The 23,538-nt window shown below is 31.7% G+C and overlaps 2 protein-coding genes across 2 annotated transcripts in view; both read left to right on the top strand.

Moving 5' to 3' along the window:
* The window catches only part of LOC126749239 (uncharacterized), an 89,190-nt gene that overhangs the window by 16,353 nt on the left and 49,299 nt on the right, over positions 1-23,538 (top strand). The window lies entirely within an intron of this gene.
* LOC126748462 (uncharacterized) lies at positions 5,570-13,876 on the top strand. Its single transcript, XM_050457716.1, has 2 exons — positions 5,570-6,536; positions 13,638-13,876. Exons 1-2 carry the CDS (start codon positions 5,570-5,572, stop codon positions 13,874-13,876), a joined length of 1,206 nt encoding a protein of 401 aa, XP_050313673.1.

Raw genomic sequence — 23,538 nt, 5'->3', positions numbered from 1 at the left:
CTGCGAGTTGTTAGTTTACGTTTTAAAGTATTTATCAGGCCTTCGATTTACTTCATTAAAGCAAATTTTACTCCTAATATTTGACATGTAAACATTACCCGGGGTAATTTATATGTATAACCGTTAAAAATATTTTCTTTTCTTTCTTCCCTCAAAATTCTGCCCCCTGGGCACTTGCCCCGACTGCCTCTAGTGTAAATCCAGGACTTCCGGTATTATAAACATTTTTAAAAAGTTAACTTTTACCGTCAAGTTACTCTTAGCAATAAAATGTCAGTTTTTATAAACATGCCATTTCTTCTTCTTCGTCTTTCGTTAATCAAAATCGGTTTTTAAAGTTAACCCTTTCAATACGACTTTTAGATTTTATTATTCAGGGTGGTGTTAGAGACGTGCTAATATTTAAGGGGGTGATTCCTGGACCCATTTTAAGAAAAAAAGTTTCTATGAACATATATCCTAAACGTCTTAACTTTTGAGATACAGGGTGTTAAAGTTTAAAAAAAAAATCAGTTTTTTAATAATAACTTAAACAATATTGTAGATATTTTTATGAAATGTGTTACATGTATTCTATGCATCAAGGCGCATTTTTTGATGTGCAAAAGAAAATATTTTTTCTGCCAGTGGCGTCCCTACAGGTCTTCTATTCAATATTTTAAGTAAAAAAATACTACGCGACTGCTTTTTCTTAAAATAAAAATTATTTTTAAAATCCTCAATCACTTTTTAGCAAATTTGATTTCTTGGTTTTTTTTCGTCCGACGCCAAATAGAAAGAAAGAAAGAAAGAAAATGTGCTATATTACGTAAGAATAATCTTGTGTACAAGCATCCTACAAGCTAAAAAAACAAAACAAAAATACAAATTCAAAAATTGACAAAACAATGAACAAAATTAAACACAAGAAGACAAAACTTTTTGAACATACTTGAATTAAAGATAACTAAATAAAACAATCAATTACTAAATAAAGGTAAACTTATTGACAAAACTAGAGAAGAAAAAAGGAAAAAAAAAAACTTTCCAACATGTCCAAGGTTAAAACCTATCATTAAAAAAGTCATCCAGGTTATAATATGCCTTAGCCAATAAAAACGTCTTTAATTCTCTTTTAAATTTCTTCACATCCGATATATGTCTAACACATAGAGGAACATGATTGTAATTTTTTTTACTTATGTAAATTAATGAGTTTTTGGTAACGGAAGACGTATAGGAATAGGTAGGGGAACATCATTTACACGACGAGTCAAATGGCCAGTGTCAGAGGGTAGTTTGGGAATTTTGTGAATAAGAGCAGCTGTTTCTAAGATAAAGAGTGAAAAAAGAGTTAGGATTTTTTCAGAAATGAAGAGGGGTTTGCAAGAATCTCTTAACTTAGCTGAACACAGGTATCTAACTGTTTTTTTTTTAATAACAAAGACAATGTTAAGTAGCCCCTTATTGGTTAAACCCCAAAAAGGCAAGCCATACCGAATATGAGATTCAATAAGTGAAAAGTGCACTGAACGTGCAACCACCCCTCCCAGCTCTTGTTTTGCCATTCTTACTGCAAAACATCCAGAAGATAATTTCCCAGCTAAATGTAAAATATGATCTTCAAACCGAAGGCGACCATCAATGGTAATTCCTAGGAACTTGCAGCACTCTTTATTCTGCAAGAGGGAATTTTCGTCAAACCTCAGACTCTGAACATCGCACTTAAACCCCATAATAGACGTCTTTCTTACATTAAACACGAGCCTGTTGGAAGCACACCATCCTGATAAAATCTGAAGGTCTTCAAGGATACAAATCTTAATATAATCAGAAAATAGTAAATGAAGATTTAAAAGAACCCTCTTTAAGTTTATGAAATACGTTTTCTTTAATGCCCTGTATCTTAAAAACAATCGAATAAAGGTATGGCATGTGATACATCAAAATGTTTGGAATTTTGTGGAGAATCCAAAAATATAATAACATATAGGGTGTCCCGTTTGTAGCCCCGCCTACATGGCACACGCTGGATGAAAAATTTTTATTGTAAAAAATACGCAACTTACAATCTCAATTGACGTGTCCGAGCGTTTTTCCGAACACGCCCCCATTTATTTATTATCGAATTTATTCCAAGTTACAGACTCGCTCTGCATGTCCCAGCAGTAATAAAACAACAGCATGGTATGAATTTTTTTTTTATTAATATGAGCTGAAAACATTTTTTGTAAGGCGTATAACATTCAATACAAAGTGCTACTTGACACTGACGACAAATATTTTTCATTCTTTTAACACATCTGTTCCTCCCAGCTTTTTCAATTGGAAGATGACCTTTACTCTCTTTGAATTGCGGCCTTGTTTCCTTGTTCTTTTGTGCCATGATTCTGATTTACCTCCAGTAATTAACGATTCTGCCAACTCGATAACAAAATCAATGAATGTCATTTTTTTATTTGAACATTCAGTGTAAATGATAAAGCTGTTGAAGACTGTCGTCATTACCAGTCGAAAAAAAACCTTTTTCCACCATTTGTTACTCCTTCTAAGTCATAGAGATTAATCATTTGGTCAGCGTGATCAACGCTGTATTGGTTATAAAAAATTGTTGCGTCTGGACAACTGATTTCTTTTAGACTGCCATCTTTCACTTTTCGTTTTATCAATCCGATCGTGCTATTATGACAACTACTCATGACTAGTACAATATACTTTATGGGTAGAATGCTCTCGGTAATTTACTTCAAATATGTATATTCTTATGGATATGATCTCCACTGATAATTAAATTATTATCAGAATGAGATGAAGATATAAAGATGAAAATTTAATATTTCCACATTTTTTTGAATGTGACTGTTTCATTTTCATTTTACTGTATGGATCCTCTGGAAATTAACGTTTTCTCGCGTAGTTTGTCTAATTATAATGAAAAATAAAATTTTATTATCATATTTTATGATACCTAGAACATCTTTGGTGTCTTTCCATTTACTAGCTAATATACTCTTTTGCATGCAATCATTTCGCATTCACCTCTTTTTAAGCGGCCTTCAAATTTTGGTGTATTTTTTCTGTTTGACATTAATGTTCCCACACAAGGATATTTTATTGTATTTAAAAGCCAATTACATGTTATAGTTACCTGCACACTATTGGAAGAAAAATGGATGAAAGAATTTGAAGACGTGCCATACTTTAATCAACTGGTTGACAATTTGCTTTAGAATAAATTTTTTCTTAAAAATTGGTGTATCAAAGTGCTCTAAGTTTACAGTTACTAACCGTAAGTCACAATATAGACAAAAATCCAATAATTTAACATCACTAAATCTCCTTTCTAATAACAAACATATCGCTTCATTGACATCCGTAACAATTTGATACTGCAGATTGATGCACTAATTTTAACGGTAATTGCATCACAAGTTTGTTTATTTATTGATGGTTTTAAGTGCAAACGGAATTATTGGTAATTGATCTCCGAGCTTGACATGCTCACTTTAGGTGTAATACGAATCGAAAACCGTCACTTCAATTTAAGGTTTATTACTCAACATGTGCGTCTATTCTCAGGTTAATCACCCGATGATAAAAAAAAAAAAAAAAAAACAAAATAATAATTTAATTACACTTGTAAACATTCAATTATTCAGAAAGTCTATCGCATATTTATTTGCAGTGTTGACATATCAATCGCACATAAATTATTATTGTTGTGTTCCGACATAATTTTTATGGGGGAATTTACACATTATGTTTGCCCTAACGGCATATCACATGGAAATGTTTACGTTTAAAGTTCATACGTGTATTCACATACAGGGTGTCCCACTGTTTAAATTTTGCAACTATCTATCTCTTAAAAAAATAGTCATACGGTACTTTGAAACAGATATTGCACAAACTAATGGATTTTTATAAACTAAGCTTAAAGAAGTTTTTCCAGTAAGGACCTAAAAAATGGACGCCACAGTGTTATTGCGTCACTCACTCATACAAGCCAACATATCAAGTCAAATAAGTCACTTTTTAAGCCTTACATATAATTATTAAAAAAAAAAGGGTGGGTTACTCCATGCGAATAAATGATCAATCACCTCGTTGCAATACCTACTGTTCCCCTCGTATTCAATATTAAGTTAGAAAAGGACGTGCTGTCCCAATGTTGCCAGGTGGGCAAATATTTCCGAAAAAATAAATTCCCACAGGATGAGTATTTAGTTTCTTATAGCGTTCAAAAATCGATAATTAGATTCTAGTAACGTTCTTAGTTATGAGTAGAATGCTCTCGGTAATTTACTTCAAATGTGTATATTCTTATGGATATGATCTCGACTGATAATTAAATTATTATCAGAATGAGACGAAGATAATATAAAGATGAAAATTAATATTTCCAAATTTTTTTGTATGTGACTGTTTTATTTTCATTTTACTGTAGGGATCCTCTAGAAATTGCGTTTTCTCGCGTAGTTTGTCTAATTATAATAAAAAATAAAATTTTATTATGATATTTTATGATACCTCACAACGGATCAAAATTCATCAAGTTTTCCTCACTTCTACTTCTTCTGAAAATGGCGTCTTTCTCGCACCATCATTTACTACCATTCTCTATGATACCTCAAAATGAGATAGGGATACAAATATAAAATATCTTTTTTTCTAACTCGCCGCCTTAGTCTATGCTCCTGTCTGGACCTTCTAGCAAGGGCGTCGCCAAAGAGGGGCAGTAAAGGCCTAGAGGTTAACGCTAAACCAGGCATCCGGCTAATTGAAACTTTATTTTTGAAAACGTATATTTCGTAACTTATCACTTATTAATTTCTAATTTCACTTAATAATTAGGCTATTAGGTAACTTCAATCTAAGATAAGGCTTTACTATACCTATACATATTTACATTTCGGGGGCTCGAAGCGCTCGCAAGTGAAAAGCGAATTGAAAACAAAGGTAAGGACACAAAGTCACGGTCTCATCCAATCTATATAATTTCTTAAAAAAGCTTAAAAGCTACACGTGTTTCGCTCCTGTCGAAGCATCATCAGGCCTAGACCTACACAGATCACATTACAACTCTTGAAATTTGAAACGATTGCGCTCACTTTGAGCCAAGAACCTACGGATACTACGGAAAACGTACGACTTTGCCAAAGACGCCCAGTATCTGAAAAGAAAATTCAATCATTCCTGGTTAGAAGTGTACTCACCATGCTTAGCATACTCCCGCCAACAAAAAGGAGCCTTCTGTAAATTCTGTACACTATTTCCACCCAATCTGAGCTCCGTTAGGAGGTGTTTTAGGTTCGTTCATTATAAGGCCGTTTTGTAAGTTCAAAGATGTTCATGAATACTGCAGAAAACACGCAGATACTCACTTTCATAAGACGGCATTGGAAGCAGCTAAATTTTTTCTTGATAATGTGCCAGTAGATGTGCAAATTAACAAATACTCTCAGGAAAGTCTTGAAAAAACAGGAAAATTATAAGATCGATTATTTCCTGCATTGCGTTTTGCGGATCCCACGACCTAGCATTAAGGGGGGCAAGCTATGGTGATGGAATTCTGGAAGGGCTGTATAAGATGCGTATTGATGCAGGAGACACTATTTTAAAAAACCATCTTGAGCATGGAAAGAAAAATGCAAGTTATCGATCGGTTGACATCCAGAATGAGATTATCAGTATTTGTGGAGATGTTATTAAGGCCGATTGCATCAAAAATGTGAAGATTTTGCAAGCATATAGCATTTTAGCAGACGAAACAGCGGATATCTCTGGAAAGGAACAGCTCTCAGTTGGCATAAGATATTGTGATAAGGAAACCAGCAACATAGAAGAAGTATTCCTCGGATTTGCTGAGCTTACAGCCTTGGACGCTAAATCAATTGCCACGGCAATAAACGAATTCCTGACGAAAGAGGATCTCGATCCAGATAAATGCGTTGGTTTGGGATTCGATGGTTGTTCCACGATGTCTGGAAAAGAAGGTGGCGTTCAGGCTATTTTGCGTAAAAAATACAAGAAAGCACTATTTTTTCATTGCTCGTCACATAAACTCAACCTGGTAATCAATGATCTGAATGCTCTGCCGGAGATCCGAAATACAGTGGGGGCCATCAAAGATATAATTACATTTTTTCGTGAATCGGTTCTAAGAAGAAAATTAATACCCAATATTCCCAAGCTGTGCGAAACAAGGTGCAGCGAGAAATACAAGAGCATCAGAGTTTTTAAAGAGAACTTTTGTGATATAATGGAGGCACTAGAAACCCTGTCTGCAGCTTCCAAAGTTTCGTTTATTTTTAGCCTTGGATTGATATCCAAATATTCCGCTCTTTTAGAACCAACAGTAAACGTGCTCCAATCAGTCTCCTTGGATGCAGTTCAGGCATCACAGCATATTGGTCGTATTTCAAAACTGATCAAAAACCACCGTGAGAATCCCGAAAAAATAACAGAAGAAATTTTCAAAGATGCTTCTGTTATTGCGAAAAAAATTGTATTGGATATGAAATCAATACCGCGTACTGCTGAAAGACAACAACACCGTAGCAACCACCCATCAAAAAGCCCGTCAGAATTTTGGCGCAGGTCCATAACAATTCCTTATTTGGACTCAATTATAAATTCCCTAGAAATAAGGTTTTCTGAAGAAAATAGACCATCATTTACTTTGTCAAAAGTACATCCTGCACAAATGAAAAACATTTCTTTAGAAGAACTTGAAGAGGCTTGCAAGGAATTTAAAAATTTTTACGGTGTTACAAATATCCAAAATGAGATAGAGCTTTGGAAAAAAATATGGAAGGAAAAATCAGAATCGGTCAAAATGAGTGTTGTGGACATCCTCAAGGAAACTGATGATTTCTTTCCTGAAATTAAGAAGGCTTTACAGATCCTTGTTGCATTACCTTGTACGACTTGTACAGTTGAAAGGTCATTTAGTAGCCTTAGGAGAATCAAAACCTGGCTGAGGAGCACCATGTCTAAAACTCCACTCAATGGCCTCGCTATGATGAGTGTACACAGGCAACACATTTTTAAAAACTTGGACTATTTTGTTAACAAAGTGACTAACGAATTCGCAAAGAACCCTAGAAGATTATGTTTCAATTGATTTTCATGTAAATATTTTGTTCGGTTTTTATTTTTTTTTAATTAAAATTTTTGTTTTTTGTCTTTAGTTCTTTCATGCTGCCCCTCTCTAGCTTACCGGCTGGCGACGCCCTTGTCTTCTAGAAATAGCATTTTTATCGCACATTTAACCCAATTTCAATGAAAAAACCATCATTTAATTACCACATTTATGATTCCCTAGACTGAGATATAATGCTTCAAAAATCAGAAAGGCTTTCAAATATCCTTTGCGTAGACTATACTTGTCTGGAACCCATAGATTTTCTATTATTTAAAACTGAATAAAAATCTAGAATTATTAAAGATTATGAATTCATTCTTGTGAATATATTCATAACGTATAATTGCGCTTGGTTATTTGTAAAGGGCTCTTTGAATACCTTTATACTTGATTTAAAACGTGTTTTTTTTTACGCTGAAGGGTCAAATTCCCTTGGGGCAAAAACAGGTTGATGATTGAGATTTTAATAAAAAATCATAAAATTGAACATTTTGTCTACATATAACACACCATAATAAAAATTTGCGATGATATATTTTATGATTAAAAAGAAACCTTAAGCAATTAAACTGTACAAAAATAAAATTATCTGGAGTGACTACCCAGTAAAACCGATTAAGTATATTTAATTAAAGACGGCCATAGTTGCCGAATTCAGTTTAAACCGCAATCTAAAAATATTTCTGGGAAGGCTTCACGATGTGCAGATACCCGGTACGTATTTATAATTTTTATTTCAGGGAAAAAGTGTTATTCATTGAATCACGATGCTTCATAAATAGGCTCATTCTGACTAGTTAAGAAAGCATTTTTAATGCAGTAACAACGATGGCGAAACCGTTATAAAAATTTAATGACGAACGAAAATACTGTTAATGATGTTTCGTGTCTGTTGAACCATTAGGGGCTAACAGTATGTAAACTTATTTTTATGAGATTGCGTCAGGAATTGAATAAAAAATTTTAATGCGGAATTTATGAATATGGAGACCTGGATGGATTTTTACGATGGAATTTTATTTGGTCCTATTGGATTATTGACAAGTCGGTTGATGTTTGAAGCAAAAAATAGGAAACTGAAGGTTTTTATAGCAAGATTTTTCATACCTCGGGTCCTAAAAGTTACTGTTACGAAGATATGAATTTTTTAATGTTTTTTTTCGAATTGCTTAAAATGTCGCGTTTAAAACCATATCACTTTTTTATTAGTGACAGTAAAATTACGATTTTTGAAAAATAATTTATGATATTTAAATAGTTAACAGCTTTTGTTTCGACTGATTGTCCTAAAGGGACATTCGAGGTTTTTTATTTTACAAAGTCAGTAATGGTTTGAAAAAAAATCAACGTCAAAATTTAAATAAAAAAGAAAGTAGCAGGAATTAGGGGCTTCATTTCATTTTAATAAATTCGCTAATTATTGACCTTTCCGACGGTGTGCTTATTATTAATAAAAAAATGTATGGTTCAAAAAATACGGTATTCTGTAGCAAGAGCGGAAATCGATCAGAATTAAACAAAAAATCAAGTTTAGTAGCATAAGCTAAAGCTTTGGCCTGCCCCCAGACGTAAAAGTCTAAGGGAATTAGGTCTGGAGATCGTGCCGGCCTTTAGAACCCAAGGTATTAGGGTAAAAAGCTTTCAAATGAACCCAATAATATGACAAAAATTTTTGTCGGTTTATGTGCTTGTATATCAGATTGAGAGTTTCATGCTAAGTTTCCAAAAATTAATTCTAAGTCACCTAACCCTTGCCAGGTTTTCAATTCTCTCCCTAGCTGTATGTCAGACCTAAATACAGCATCTGCTTCAGGAAAGAGCTGTTAAAAACGTGTATGTTTTTGTACGCAATCCTCGGACGTTCTGATAAGATAGCGATAGATTACACGAAATGATGGTTTTATTTAGGCCTACTATGCTCATACTAAATTATTAAATTTGCTTCACCATTAGATTATCGCTGTTCCAATTCATCCTTGACTTTCTGAAGATCACTCCTTTCGGCAGGACTCAAATCGGCTTCCACGTAGACTCTCCTAGTAGAACCGTGTTTCTTTCGACTTCTTAAGATTTTTAGAACTTCAAGATAACTGGTTGAATTTAGAATTTTCTTCAATTTTTATCCCTATTTGTGGTAAATATCCAGTTCTGTTACACTTACAGGCATTTTTCAGGTTTTTAAGCGATTGGGTCAATTGTTTTTCAAGTTAGTTGTGGTATTTTTTTAATTTCTCGCGTTCACTTGAAGTAAAGTTACTTTGTTTCACTTACAGGCATTTTCAGAACCATCATTCCTTTCAGGCAATGGAAATCATTTTTCATTCACTAAAAACAATTATTCAAGTTAATTGAGGTAATTTTTAATTTCGTCCAGGCACTTGACACTTAAAGTTCGAGTGTTTTTGTATTTTCAAAATTCTACCGAAAATTCAATGTTTGTCCTTCAAATGCTGGAGATTTTGGAGCAATTGTATGACTTTTTTTAAAATATTTTGTGAAGAATTTTTCCAGGATCCAGGATTTTAAACAATTCGGCCAATTATTTTAAACCATTATATAATTAAGGCCATTAATTATTTAAGCAATTGTTTTTCAAGTTAATTGTGGTAATTTTTTTATTTCTTCCAGGCAGTTTGTTCACTGCGAGATGATTGAATTTATTCAAGTGCATGGAAGTCATTAAATCAAAATATTCGTCCAGGCAGTTGAGTCAGTTTACTTTCTTTGTTAACTGTTAAATAATTGAATTCATTCAAGTGCCTGGAAGTAATCAATCAATTTTCAATTTCAAAAAATCATTTTTGGAAATCACGGAAAACGCATAATTTTTAGCTACGACTTGAATTATATATTACTTGAATATGTTATATTTTTTTGAAACAAACGTTTTTTGTTGAATATATATTTGAAGTCACCTACAAGGAAATATTTTACCAATGTATAAATAATATTTTTAATTCCTTTCTATATTCAAAATAAAACCGGTTTACCTTTAAATATTTTAATAAACTAGAACCTATCCAACCTTAAGTTCCCTCTTTGATTAACTAAGGAAGAGCTTTTACCTAGTTCATTCCTAAATATACTATCTAACGTTCTATTTGACGAAATCCTTGGCATCTTTTCCTCTTATTCCTCTTATATAATTTTCCGGAAGAAAACAATTCAGACAACTTAAAATTATTATATTTAAAATTATTAAAATTATTAAATTTAATAACACTTAATATATTTCAATTTTGCTTTTGTTTTTTTTATTTCTACTTATATGTGTTTCCTTCATATTGTCTTCACTTATTTTTTTATCAAATTTAAATATGCCTTCTTTGTGTTACATTTCACACTTCGTGTTCAAGTTCATTCTTTTTTGTCTTTGAAAAACGAGAGAACGGGGAGCCTCAAACGTGTCATGTGACATTATTGGCATTGACAGATGAGATTAGCATAAAATCATTTAGCAAGAAGTTATTTTGTTTTACTTATTACAGATATTTCCAGAATCCTAAACTAAAAAGAGTTTTATCCAATTTTTGTTTAAGTTAACACAGGGAATTTTTTATTTCTTCCAAAAGCTGACTGAATTACACTAAGAGTTCAAATTTTGGAATTTTCAAAATTTTACCTAAAATTCAATTTTTGTCATTTGGATTAATTTTTTTCAAATTATTTGTGGTATTTTTTTTTTCAAAAATTCTGGGGGAAGAACTCTTTGTCAATTCCCGTCCGTGAATCTGCCTTTGGATATTGAAGATAAGAATGAAAACTGTACTTTCACTTTTTTTGCATAACACCGTTTCATTTCTATACCACATGGATTCGAGGCCAAAATGGGAATATTTGAAGTTTTCTGTAGCACTGATCCATTTTTCCGGATTTCCTGTAAAAAAAAATTTTCGAAAATTTTGCAAAAAAAAAACATAATTTTTTGTGCTAATTTAGTTATAGACCCCTAGTAATACTCAGTCGCAAAAACATAAAAAAAATTGTTTCTTTTTTCTGATGGTCACCTTTCTCTCTACTTAATGAGGGTTTCAATTTAATTCTTCAACGAAGCATATTGACTGTAAAAATTATCCATCATCCTTTCTAATAATATCTCTTAAGGAAAGTACCCAAAACAATTGTTGCATACGTGTCCGAAAGATGTTATACCATACAAACACATGTTTGAATCAAACACATTTGAAGTCAAATCAAATACATTTTTATTCATCGCAATTTGTACAAACTCTTATAATAACACATATCAATTTTAATTAAATGTGACAAATAAAAAATGATTGCACAGTTATAATACAACCAATTTCAAAAACGCCTTATTTAAAACCCCATCAAACTTGCTGCTACTTAATGTTTAATTTCAATATATACTGAATCTTCATCGCAGGTGCAAATCGAACAAAAATCTCCCTTAGTCACAGCGGCTCTTCTTCAAATAAAAAGAAACCAAAAATTATACAGGAGGGATTTTAATAAAACCCCGAAAATGAAACCACAAGATCATTCATAATGAAGGTCTTTACAATATATCTAAACCAAGATTCAAAAATTATTTGAAAAAAAAAATGCAGTAAAGGAAGGATTCCCATTAAACGACCATGTGACCCTGAAGTAGTCGCCAACCAAATCTGTTGCCATGCAAAAAGCGGTTCGCCGACGAAAAATTAGAAAGACATGAGTTATAGCGTCTTCGGTTTATCGCTTTTAGATCAACGTCAAAGCCATAAGAATCTTTGTTCTTCGTGTGTTTAGAAGAAATAAAATTTGATGAATTTTAATTGGGTTGCCCTTAATAACCCCGTTTTTATAATAATGATAATATTGATATTCCGCTTTCCGTGTGAATGAATCATTTCCTTTATGCATTTGCATACTCGTCTTATGACTATACCGGCTATGTAGCGTAACTTTATTGGTCGCATATTTTTCTTTTAAAAGAAAGTCTTTTGTACAAAGCTTTCAAATAGTGTCATGGTCACAAAAAAATTAAGATTTTTGGAATGTTTCCGACTGAATATTGAAGTGGCCATGCAAATAAATTAGAGCAAAAAAGGCGTTAATTTTGCAAAATTTTAGACAAATCTATTTTCTTTAATTGAAATGTTAATTTCCATTCTATCCCATCTCGGTCTGAGGTAGGTATCATAATGAAGGGTAATAAAATGATTTCGTTGTCATTGTTATTAGAAAATTATTTCAATAATTGTAATTCTTAAAATACCTTCACCTTGTATAAATATATCAGTCATTGTAGAATGCCACAATTAAAATATTTCGCTCAAGCAAAACCACGAACAGTATATATTAAATGTCGTGAAATTTTAAAAACAATGCTCTTATCGGGGCCATTTTAGCTACCGTAGAAAAAATATAGGAATACCCAATCTCAATTGGTTCTTTAATGGTTCTTTTATTATCTTTAATAGAATAGATTATCAGTATATTATTTGTCAATCTTCCTATAAAATTAGATAATCTATGCAAACAGCATTTTTTGCGTATAGAATTTCCTTCCTAACTATAATAACTGATAAATCATAATTACGTGCATATGGAGATTTTTTTTATTTTTTAATCATTATCCAAGATTTTTAAGAGTCTGAAAGAATTTTTAAGATATCTGGTCAGATAACGCTGTATATTGAGCAAATAAAATGACTACCACCTACCCAGTCATCTTCTGATGATATGTTGAGGGGTATGGAGAAACTTCCTCTAAGAGTCTTAGAGATACGAAGATGGTTAAATTGAGGCAAAATTGAAAATTTTTGAGCTTAACAATAAGCAGTTCAAAAATTTTAAATATTTCAAAAGGTTCCGAAAAATTTTTTTTGAAAAATCAATTTTGCACTTTTGCATTGCCACTCTTTTTGTGCTACATAATGGTGTTTTTAGATTTTCAATACGACGTTTCGCTTTTTGTCAACCATCATCAACTTTATTTTTTCTTATGGATGCCGTATTGGATATTTGCGTTTTTAAAATCTTTGCAAAATCCGCTTTTTAATGATGTATCACAAGTAATATTTTTTAGTTTTAAACTTCTGAATTTTTGGAAGAAACTTAATTTGCCGCAGTAGGCTATGCCTAAACCATGGCAATATTTAAACTTTCAACAAATATTACACGTTTTAAATACAAGATAGCCAGAAATACTAGCAATGCAATACCGTAGTAAGACACACACATTCAGTGGCGTAACAAATTTTGCCGGGCCCCAAATAAAATCAAAAATCTATAGGTTTTTATAAAAAACAATTTAAAAAAAAAGTAAAACAATTTTTTAGGAAGAGCTATATATATTCTTCACGTACAGCGAACAAACAAAACAGTTGACACTAACTCACTATAATTTAAAAAAATTTAAACAACACAAAATCAACATAAAAACCAATAATTAATAAAATAAAATAAATTAAAAAACAGATACATAAAATAACAACAAAAAACAATATTTAAAGAAAAAACCACTAAAACAATTATAAACTACCAAAAAAATCTTTTTTCCTAGCTTTTGAATGCGCAAAATCGGTTATTACATTAGCAATATCTACTTTTCGAGCTTCCTCATTTTCTATGGAAATAATTGCTAAAGCTGATAATCTTTCTTCAGCCATGCAATTCCTTATGTATGTTTTTATTAACTTTAATTTTGAAAAAGACCGTTCAGCTGATGCAACCGAAGCTGGAATGGCCAAAAAAATATTACAAGCTGTAACAATCTCACTGAAACTCGAAGACGAAAAATAATTTTTAACAACAATAAAATCTAATAAATCAAAAATAGACGTTAAATTATTTAAGTCGTGATTAAAACAATATCTAAAAGAAAGCACCTGGGAAGAAATTGTATCCGCAATATCTTCTGAATATTTAAGGTGCAGAGTGTGACACATTTTGTGAATTTCAATGTCAGAAAAAGAAGGATCTCGTAAAATACTTGGGGTTAAAACACGAAAATAGGAATAAATTTAAAAAATCCCAGAACTTCGATTTTTTAATTGAGTTGTTATTATATCTATTGTTTTGAAAAAAACGTTTATTCTCCACCAATCATCATTTGTTTGAACTTGATAATGGTTGTTTTTATCGTCAAAATATATTTTTGATCTTGATATTCTTTTATTTTTAAATTCATTAGTAGTGCCCCATTGCCCTGCTAATTGAACAGCTTCGGTTTTAATAAAATCAAAGTCATTTCTTATTTTATTTATGGTTTCATTAGCTGTCGTAAACATTTTGGACGCAGCTTCAATATTTTGATCTTTTTTTTGTAAAATTTTTGATGAAAGTATCAATAACTTTTAATATTTTAGTTTGAAGGATAATAAGAAAAACTGTTTCAAATTCTTCCATGTGCTTTCTTAAAGATTTTGCTTCAGTAACTTCTGATCTATTTATTGAGGTTAAAATTATTTTTGCCAGTGCTTTTAAAATATCTACATATCTAAAACGAAGAGCCTCTAATGCATCGTGTCTTGATGACCATCGGGTAGGTGTCAATTTTTTTTAAGTTATTTTACTCTTAGCAACACTTTGCAAAAGCGCCCATCGTTTAATGCTATGGCCAAAAAAAAACAGACATTCTCAACCAAATCATAAAAATTTCTGACCTCCTCAACACTTTTTACAACGTCATTCAAGACTAAATTTAAATTATCCGCGGCGCAGTGCACATATAAGGCGTTTGGTCATACTTTTAAAATCTCGGCTTGAACACCATATGCCACTCATATTTGCCGCGCCGTCATAACCTTGCCCACGAAGTCTTTCTAAGAGTAGTTCATTTTTGCGTAGAATGTCTAATATCGTTATGCTTAAAGGCAGACCAGTTTGGCTTTTTACTGGAATAAACCCCTGTAAATATTTCAAAAGGGACTAAATTACTTTATTTACTCAAAAAAAAAGTATTGAAACTTTATTAACAATTTTATTTCATATTGAGTTTAGCACACGTTGTTAAATAAATAATTAGGGTAAGTCCGGGATAGTTGGCTCACTTTTTAAAAAAATGCCATAAAATGAAAACCCAAAGTTAATCAAACCAAAGAAAAGAGATTTAACATAAGCATTTGTTCCAGTTAACGTCAAAAGTAACATTTAAAGAAAAACTAAAAAATCTAACTCTACAAACAGTTTTAAAAAAATAAGCTGAATGGGCCAACTCTCCTAGGTGCTATGGGTTAGTTGGCTCACCCATACTGGGTGAGACGGCCCATTAAAAAAACTTAATTTAACATCGCTTTTTTAATAAAATTTTTCCACATAGGTCACAGAGATTCAAATATTTAGAGCAGCTTTCATGGAACCCCCTTGGGCAGTGATTACATTGAATCCAGTCATCAGTTTTAGTTGTGAGTTTGTATATCTCGCCACATCCAAGGCATTCTGTAGAATCGTCTTCTTGTGAGCAATCCTCAGATTCGGAAACATAGTCGTCTGATGTGTCAGTATCTGTGGATGAGTCGTCTTTATTTAATTTAAGTTTTTTCGCTCTTGGTTTTTGGAATCATTTGACCCATCATCATTATTTTTTTGTTTTTGCTTGTTTATAATCGTCGTTTTTTTTAAATTTCTTTTTTCTTTTCTTTGTCCTTCTTACACGCGTTAGCCAATTTTTGTTTTTGAATATTTTCCGGAGATGTTAGGACGCAAGCTACCTGTTTTGCTCTATTTCGTGCATTTTCAAAATTAGCTGATGTGCTTGGAACAGGCGAAAATTTGTTTAACAGTGTTCCGGGTGTGTCCTGATTTTGATCTTCATCACGTTCCGATGGTATGTTATTCAAGCCTGACGTTGACGTGGATGGTATTGCTTGTTCTTGTTTTGGCATTTGATTTTCATCATTATTAGCCCTATTTGCATCATTATTAACTGTTGCCGTATTATCTAAAAATGTTTTTTTTAATAAATAAATAAAAATACGTTTGTTAGAGGGACTTACCCAAATTTCCTCTTCAGATCCCAAATATGCTTACTCTGGTATGGCTGAAGGATTAAAGGGACAAACACCTGTTGACCTAAAAGCAGGTACAGCTCAACTGTTCTCAACTGTCGCAGCTTTTGACCACGCCTTAGATAGCAGCTGGCCAAATTGTAACCGGTTAATTTTCCTAGTTGGATTTGTTCTAATAAATGTGTTGCAAGCATTATTAAAGAAAGCTTTAAGGCTCTTAAAAAAACATCTGTCTAAAGGTTGGAGAAACTGTGTGGTATGACTAGGCAGGCAAAGAGGAATAACACCATGTTCATCAGCGTATTCAAGCATCTCTGATGAGTTGCAATGGCTAGCAAACCCATCCAGTAAAAGTAGAACTTTACCTTGCGGTTTACGTGGTATAAATTGATTTTTTAGCCAAGCAAACATTATATCAGTGTTAATGTAAGCTGATTGTGGAGCCAGGGGGCATTCCATCGTCAAACTCAGCTTTTTTATTTTTCCCCTTGAATATACAAGTAGGTGGTATGTAATAACCTTCTGCATTACAACATGATATTACTGTTATGATTTCTCCCTTCTCTGAAGCAGTAATTGCAGCAACATTTTTTGAGCCTTTTGTAGCAATAACATAACCAGGTTTATTATTTAATTGTAAGCCCGTTTCGTCCATATTAAATATGTGACTAGCTTTGTTCATTATTTCTCCTTCGATTAATGTGGTTTCAAGTAAATTAAAATACACAGAAACATCTGTCTTATTCATTCCTTTACAACGGGCTAGTGACACCCCTTCAGCTTTTTTAACACTTAGGTCGGGGTTTGGTTTTAAAAACATAGTTAACCAAACAAGTTAAATAAGTTTCCAACACGAGGGTGTTTTAAAAAACTTTTATTATGACAGGGTGTGACCGACTTACAAGACATACGAGCAAAGAGTTATTAAACAATAGGTTACATGAGAATATATAAGCTTAAAGTGATTACAAAGCATAATAAATTGAATATAAAGCATAAGATAAATAATTAATTAATAAGCATATTTAAATATACAGGTCGTCAAAATTATACATATAACTCCTCCCGCCTAAGACGAAAACAACAGGGATGAAGGGCTGTTTTCGGATTTACCATTGGTAGGGTTGTTAGCTTCTTCTTCTTTTTCTTCTTTCTTCTTAATTAGGAGTTCGTATACTGCAAAGGCAATAGTAAAAACAATTAGCAATAAACCAAGGGTAGTAGCGAAACTCCAAGTAATAGGGTGGACTGGGTCGTCATCTTCCGGAATGGTCTTCAGTAGTTTAGCTTGTTCCTGTAGTCTTTGGACATGGTTGAAATCAATGGAATCTAGTTGAATAGCATCGGAGTGAAGTTTAAATTCAATATTGTCGAAATTAATTTTTGGTAGATAGAAAGGGCTGCTTTCCACAGTGTCTTCCTTGTTCATTAATTTGGATCCAAGTAGACTAATACCACAATTATAAGGTATAGAAATTAGGCTTGGTTCTGTCACGAAGAGGATTTCTTTATTCTGGCACAGCTTCTGGATTTTAATCTTGGTAGAAGTAGGTATTACCAAAATATGTTGATTGGTAATAGGGCGTATAATTGGTGTGGTTACATTTACATTGAGTAGTTGGCATTTCGTCATCTCAGCTTTCTTGATGAGGGTAGTAACACAATCATTGAGTTCTGGATTTAAAGCATCTCGGCATATGTAGAGGTTTTCAATCTTGGGACAAGCTTCATCTTGGTATTGTTGTGAATAAGTGCCCATCAAAAGGTAGGGTGATTTGGGTACAATTAAGGATTGGTTTATAGGAACTGAGAACAGGTGAAACAATTCAAATGATTCTTTTACGAATATTGGAAAATGAATTGCAAAAATTATTTTATTTTTTGAAAAGCTGACTTGTAGTCCTGCTAATTGATAATAGTAATTAAGGTCCTCTAACATTAATATTTTATCTGTACCATAAAGGGTAGATAAATTTGAAACTATTAGTTCTAGTTGAGAAGCTGACAGTATTGTGCTGTGCAGGGTATTTAATTTTGCAAATGAGATTGCATCTTCAATGTTATCTAAAATTGTTATAAAACTTTGACAGTTAATAACTATATGGTTTATAGTATTTTGTAATTTTAGGAGTATTGAAATATCTGTTATTGTTTTGTTCATTTGATTTTCAAATTGATTAACATGTGCCTGTAAAGATTTTTGATTTTTATTTAATATGCTTATAGTATTGTTGTAATTATTGATTAATTCTTTAGTTAAAGACATTTGTAAATTTAATTCCTTTTTATAAGTATTTTGATTATTACGTAATTCTTGAATAGCTTTTTCATAGCGTTCTCCATCATCTGAGTCCAGAGTACCAAATAACCATTTTGAGGTTTTTCCTACAACGTTTAATAGTCCACGTTTCGTTCTATGCGGTTTGATATTATTTAATTTAATTTTTATTTCATTAATTAAATATTTTGCGTGCGTAAGCAAATTAAAAGTATTTATATGATGCATTAACATTAAATTGATTATATTGGTATTATTGCAAGAAGCATCTAAAATATTATAAGCGTTTTCTAAATTACTAAGTTCTAACAATAAGGGTTCTAAGTCTATAAAATTTATAAATGTATGCTTATTTTCTATTACTCGTGCATTACCAAGGTGGAATGGGAGTAAGGGCGTATTTATAGGGGTGACTGATAAGTCGTTCTTAGTCTGATCCGTCATCTGTTGTGTCGGTGCAGTTACCAGTAGTGCGATATATGTCATCATCAGGGGGTTCATTTTCCTGCGGAAAAGAAAGTCTTTTAGGTTTTTGAATTTGTGATTTATGTATGACTTTCTTTTTATTCGAAATAACTTTAGTTCCGATATCTTTCTTTACAATTTCTATTTTCTTTCTAGGTTTATCCTTTGATCTATGAGCTTGTTTGTCATTTACATAAATTTTACTACCAGAAGGAATGTCAACGGGGGTTTCACGTTTTTCATTTTGTTTTTGGTTTTGTTTTATTTTAGTATTTAGGGATGTTTTAAATATATTGTCATATATTATTTTAAGGCGTTCTCTTCGATCCGTAATGTATTTATTGAGAATTATTTCATCAGTTAAATCGAAGGGGTCTAAAGATTTTACACGGCCATTGATGATGTCAAATGGTCTCTGTTTTGTAACACTATGATATGCAAGATTATAGCCTATTACTGCGTATAACATAAGTTGCTTGGTAGAGGCATTGGGTTCTTTTAGTTTTAAAACTCTAAATAAATCTATAAGGGTTGAATGGACTCTTTCAACAGGGCTATTACTGTTTGAATTACCGGGGGTGGTAAAGTGTATTTTTATATTATGTAATTTGCAAAAATCAATCATTAGTGATGTTTTGAATTCGGTACCATTATCGCAAGTAATTTGTTGTGGTAAACCGTGATGACTAATAAAAGTACATAAATTATCTAGCACAATAGTTGCTGTGCAACTTGGTTCTAATGGGTATGCTTGAGTATATCTAGAAAATACATCTATTATTGTAAGAAATTTTGTGTTACAAATTTGAAAGGTGTCTATGTGAATAGATTCTAAAGGTTCAGAGGGTGTAGGTGTCAAAGCAAATTTAATTTTAGGTGGATGTCGATCGTATTTAGCTTGCTGACAAATTTCGCAATTATTAATATATTCTGTCAAATCATTCTTCATATTTGGCCAGTAATATAATGTTTTTAGGGACATCAAGCATTCGTTTATTCCTCTATGACAAGTTTTCTCATGGTGGTTAGTTATTAGTTTTAATTGCATATCTTTATCTATTATATCATTTAAAAATAATTTTGTCATTATAAGTTTATAAGAATTATGTCTAAACGTATTGGGTAGTATTACACTTATTTTATAATCTAAATCATTAATTTCCGATTTCATAATGTAGATACAATGTACTACTTTTGGATTTACATATTCTTTAAAGAATTTTATAATTTCTTGTTCATAATTATTTGTTAATGTTAAGTGATACCTATTTTTATTATTAAAATGAATAGTTTTTAAAACGTTAAATTTTTCATTGGATTTTTGTGTAATAATGATTTGATTTGTGTAAGTGTTCAAACAGTTCTCTGTTGTGGGTATATTTAGTATTGGATCTTCATTTGCTGAATGGACTGTATTTCCATCAGATTGTTGATTTTGAATATTTTGAGTATTTTGAATATTTTGAAGGTTAAATGGGGGTCTAATTTGAATGTCTGATATTATGTGGATTTTCTTTTTGGTTGGGTCAAATATATTTTCTAATTGATCTAGTTCTTCAATTGTTACATCTTCTGATTCATTAGATAGGTATTGATTTATATCATCTGAGATATCGCCAGGGTTTCCTGAAAGTGATTGATTTTCTATTACATTAATCTCTATGCGGGATAGTGCGTCTGCGTTAGTATTTTGGGTTCCCTTTTTATATTTTACATCATAGTCAAATTCCTCTAATTTAAGTCTCCATCTTACGAGACGTGAATTTGGTTCTTTCATATTAAATAAATATTGTAAAGGTTTGTGGTCAGTGATGATAGTAAATTTTCTTCCAAAAAGATATGGTCGAAAGTATTTAGTTGCCCAAACAATAGCAAGGAGTTCCTTTTCTATTGTTGAATAATTAAGTTCTGCGGGGTTTAGTGTCCTAGATGCGTAAGCAATAGGTAGGTCTGAGCCTATTGTTCCTTGGCTAAGTACAGCTCCTATAGCAACATTGGAAGCATCTGTCGTAAGTAAGAATGGTTTCTCAAAGTTGGGATATTGAAGTATTGGGTCGTTGCATAGTATGTTTTTACATATATTAAAAGCTTCAACGTATTCTGGTGTCAAATTTATTGTAGCTCCCTTTTTTAGACATTTTGTAAATGGTTTAGTTAATTTAGCGAATCCTTTTATAAATCTTCGGTAATAACCTAGCAATCCTAGAAAAGATTTTATTTCTTTTGCTGTTTTTGGAATTGGAAATTTTTGTATTGCGTCGATTTTCTTGGGGTTTGGTTTTATGCCATTTCTAGTTATTACGTGTCCTAAAAATTCTACTTCGATTCTAAGGAATTCGGATTTGTCTAATTGAATTTTTAATTTTGCGTCTCTAAGTTTTTCGAAAACGTATTTTAGGTGTTTTATGTGTTCTTCAAGGCTTGTAGAGAACACGATAATGTCGTCCATATAAACTAAGCAAAATTTTCCTTGTATATCTCTTAGAATATTATCCATTATTCTTTGGAAGGTTGCCGGCGCGTTTTTTAAACCAAATGGCATTCGAACATATTCGTAATGTCCATTTTCTACTGTAAAAGCGGTTTTTTCAATTGAATTAGGAGACATTTCTATTTGATGAAAGCCGGATGATAGATCAATTGTTGAGAAATAAGTACACCGTCCTAATTTATCTAAGATATCATTAATATTGGGTAAAGGGTAACGATCGTCTATAGTTTTGGAATTTACATTTCGGTAGTCGTTTACTATTCTCCATTTTTGTTTTCCACTGGAGTCTAATTTTTTACTAACAATCCAAATTGGACTACTCCACGGACTTGAGCTTGGTCTAATAATACCGTCGTCTAACATTTTATTTATTTGTCTTTGTACTTCTTGTTTATGTATAAAGGGGTATCTATAAGACTTTGTATGTATGGGAATTTCGTCGGTGGTTTTAATCTCGTGCTTTATTTTATTAGTAAAGGTTAATTTGTCATTTTCTTTGTGAAAAATATCTGAAAATTCTTTTATTATTTTAAAAAGTTTACTTTTTTCTTCAGGGTTAAGGTGTTCATGTCGGATTAAATTATTTATATCAAAATTAGGTATCGATTTATTTACATTATAAGGTTTATTTTTCAAATCTTCTATATGGAAAAATTCAAAATTTTCTTTATGGAAATTAGGTAAAATATGACCTCTAAGTGGTTCATTTAACTCAATTTGAATATTCTTATCGCTATAATTAAAAATGTCAACGCGTGCGAATCCATGTCGTGCTGTTGTTAGTGTCTCAGGAAGGTATAAGTTACCTATTGTTGTCTCTGGTAAAATTATATCCATGTCATCATGTGCTACTGGAATCTTGGCACTTAATACTTCGTATGCATTAACAGTAATTTTATATTTCTCACGCTCGGGTTGTCGATAAAATAAGGTTAATGAATTATTTTTGCTGATTAGTCTTTCGTTAATTAAATCTATATTAAACCCAAAGTTCTTTAAGTCATTTAATCCTAATATGCCATCGAAATAATTATGAAAGTCGTATAAGATAAATGAAATATTTTTATTTGTTTTAAATTCGGGAAAAGCTGGAATATCGGCTTTAAATAAAATTTCTTTCTCTCCTACGCCAGTTTTTAAGGTAGAGGAAAATTGATATATTTTGTCTGGATAGTGTTTTTCTGCGATTGATGGTCTTAGTAGAGAATGAGAACATCCTGTATCAATTAAAAGTTTAATAGGGGGTTGTTTTATTTGTAAATATGGTAGGCTATTAATTGTTTCTACATTCATATCGAAAATCATTTGTGAATTTCTGAAGGGCTGGTTATCTGAAAATTTTCATTCTCATTATGATTTTCATTTAATGTTAAATCATTAAATGATGAATAATCATAATTGGGGTCATATTCGGGATTATCGTTACAATTATATGATTCATAGTGGTTATTATGTTCTTGATCATTATTACCAGAATAATATTGATCTTGGTTAGACATATTATCAGAATAATAGTCATTTTGAATATTATCGGCATAATATTCTTCTTCGTTAGGATTAATTTCTCGTTTATTTTCAAATTGGTATAGTTCTTCAGATATAAAGTTTCTTGGGCTTGTTTGTCTGAAATGATTTTGATTGTTATTGTTATTATTTTTATTTTGAAAACTCTTTTGAGAAGGCATAGTATAACTTGTCCTTGTGGACATAGGTTCTGGTTGATTTTTAGGAATTGCTCCTGTAGGTTTAAATACATTTTGAGGAGGGCCAAAAACTTGTCTATTTGTTGGTAATGGTCTTTGAGGTAATTGTCGAGGTCTAATATCTACTGGGCCTCTAGGAAATTCAGGATTAGTATTAAATCTTTGATTATTGTGTATTTGGTTTAGATATTGTTGGTTACTATAATTATTTGGGTTTGGATTGTAATTGTTATAATTAGGGTTATAATTTGGATTATAGTTTTGATTATTTGATCTATGATAATTAATATTATTGGGTTGGTACTGTTGTCTAGTATGATTATGATTTGGTTTTTGTTGGGGTTGTTGTTTGTTATGAATAGGTGTCGGTCTAATTAAATTTTGGGTATATTGGAAATTTTCTTCTTCTACAATCATTGTCATAGCATTTTCAATACAGTCTGGACTTTTGAGTCGAATTATACTTTGTAAAGGATTTGGTAATCCGCGTATAAAGGTTCTTAAGCATACGTTATCAT

The sequence above is a fragment of the Anthonomus grandis genome, chromosome 22 (genome assembly GCF_022605725.1).
Source record: "Anthonomus grandis grandis chromosome 22, icAntGran1.3, whole genome shotgun sequence".
Taxonomy (NCBI): domain Eukaryota; kingdom Metazoa; phylum Arthropoda; class Insecta; order Coleoptera; family Curculionidae; genus Anthonomus; species Anthonomus grandis.
This window is presented reverse-complemented; position numbering and strand designations above follow the sequence as displayed.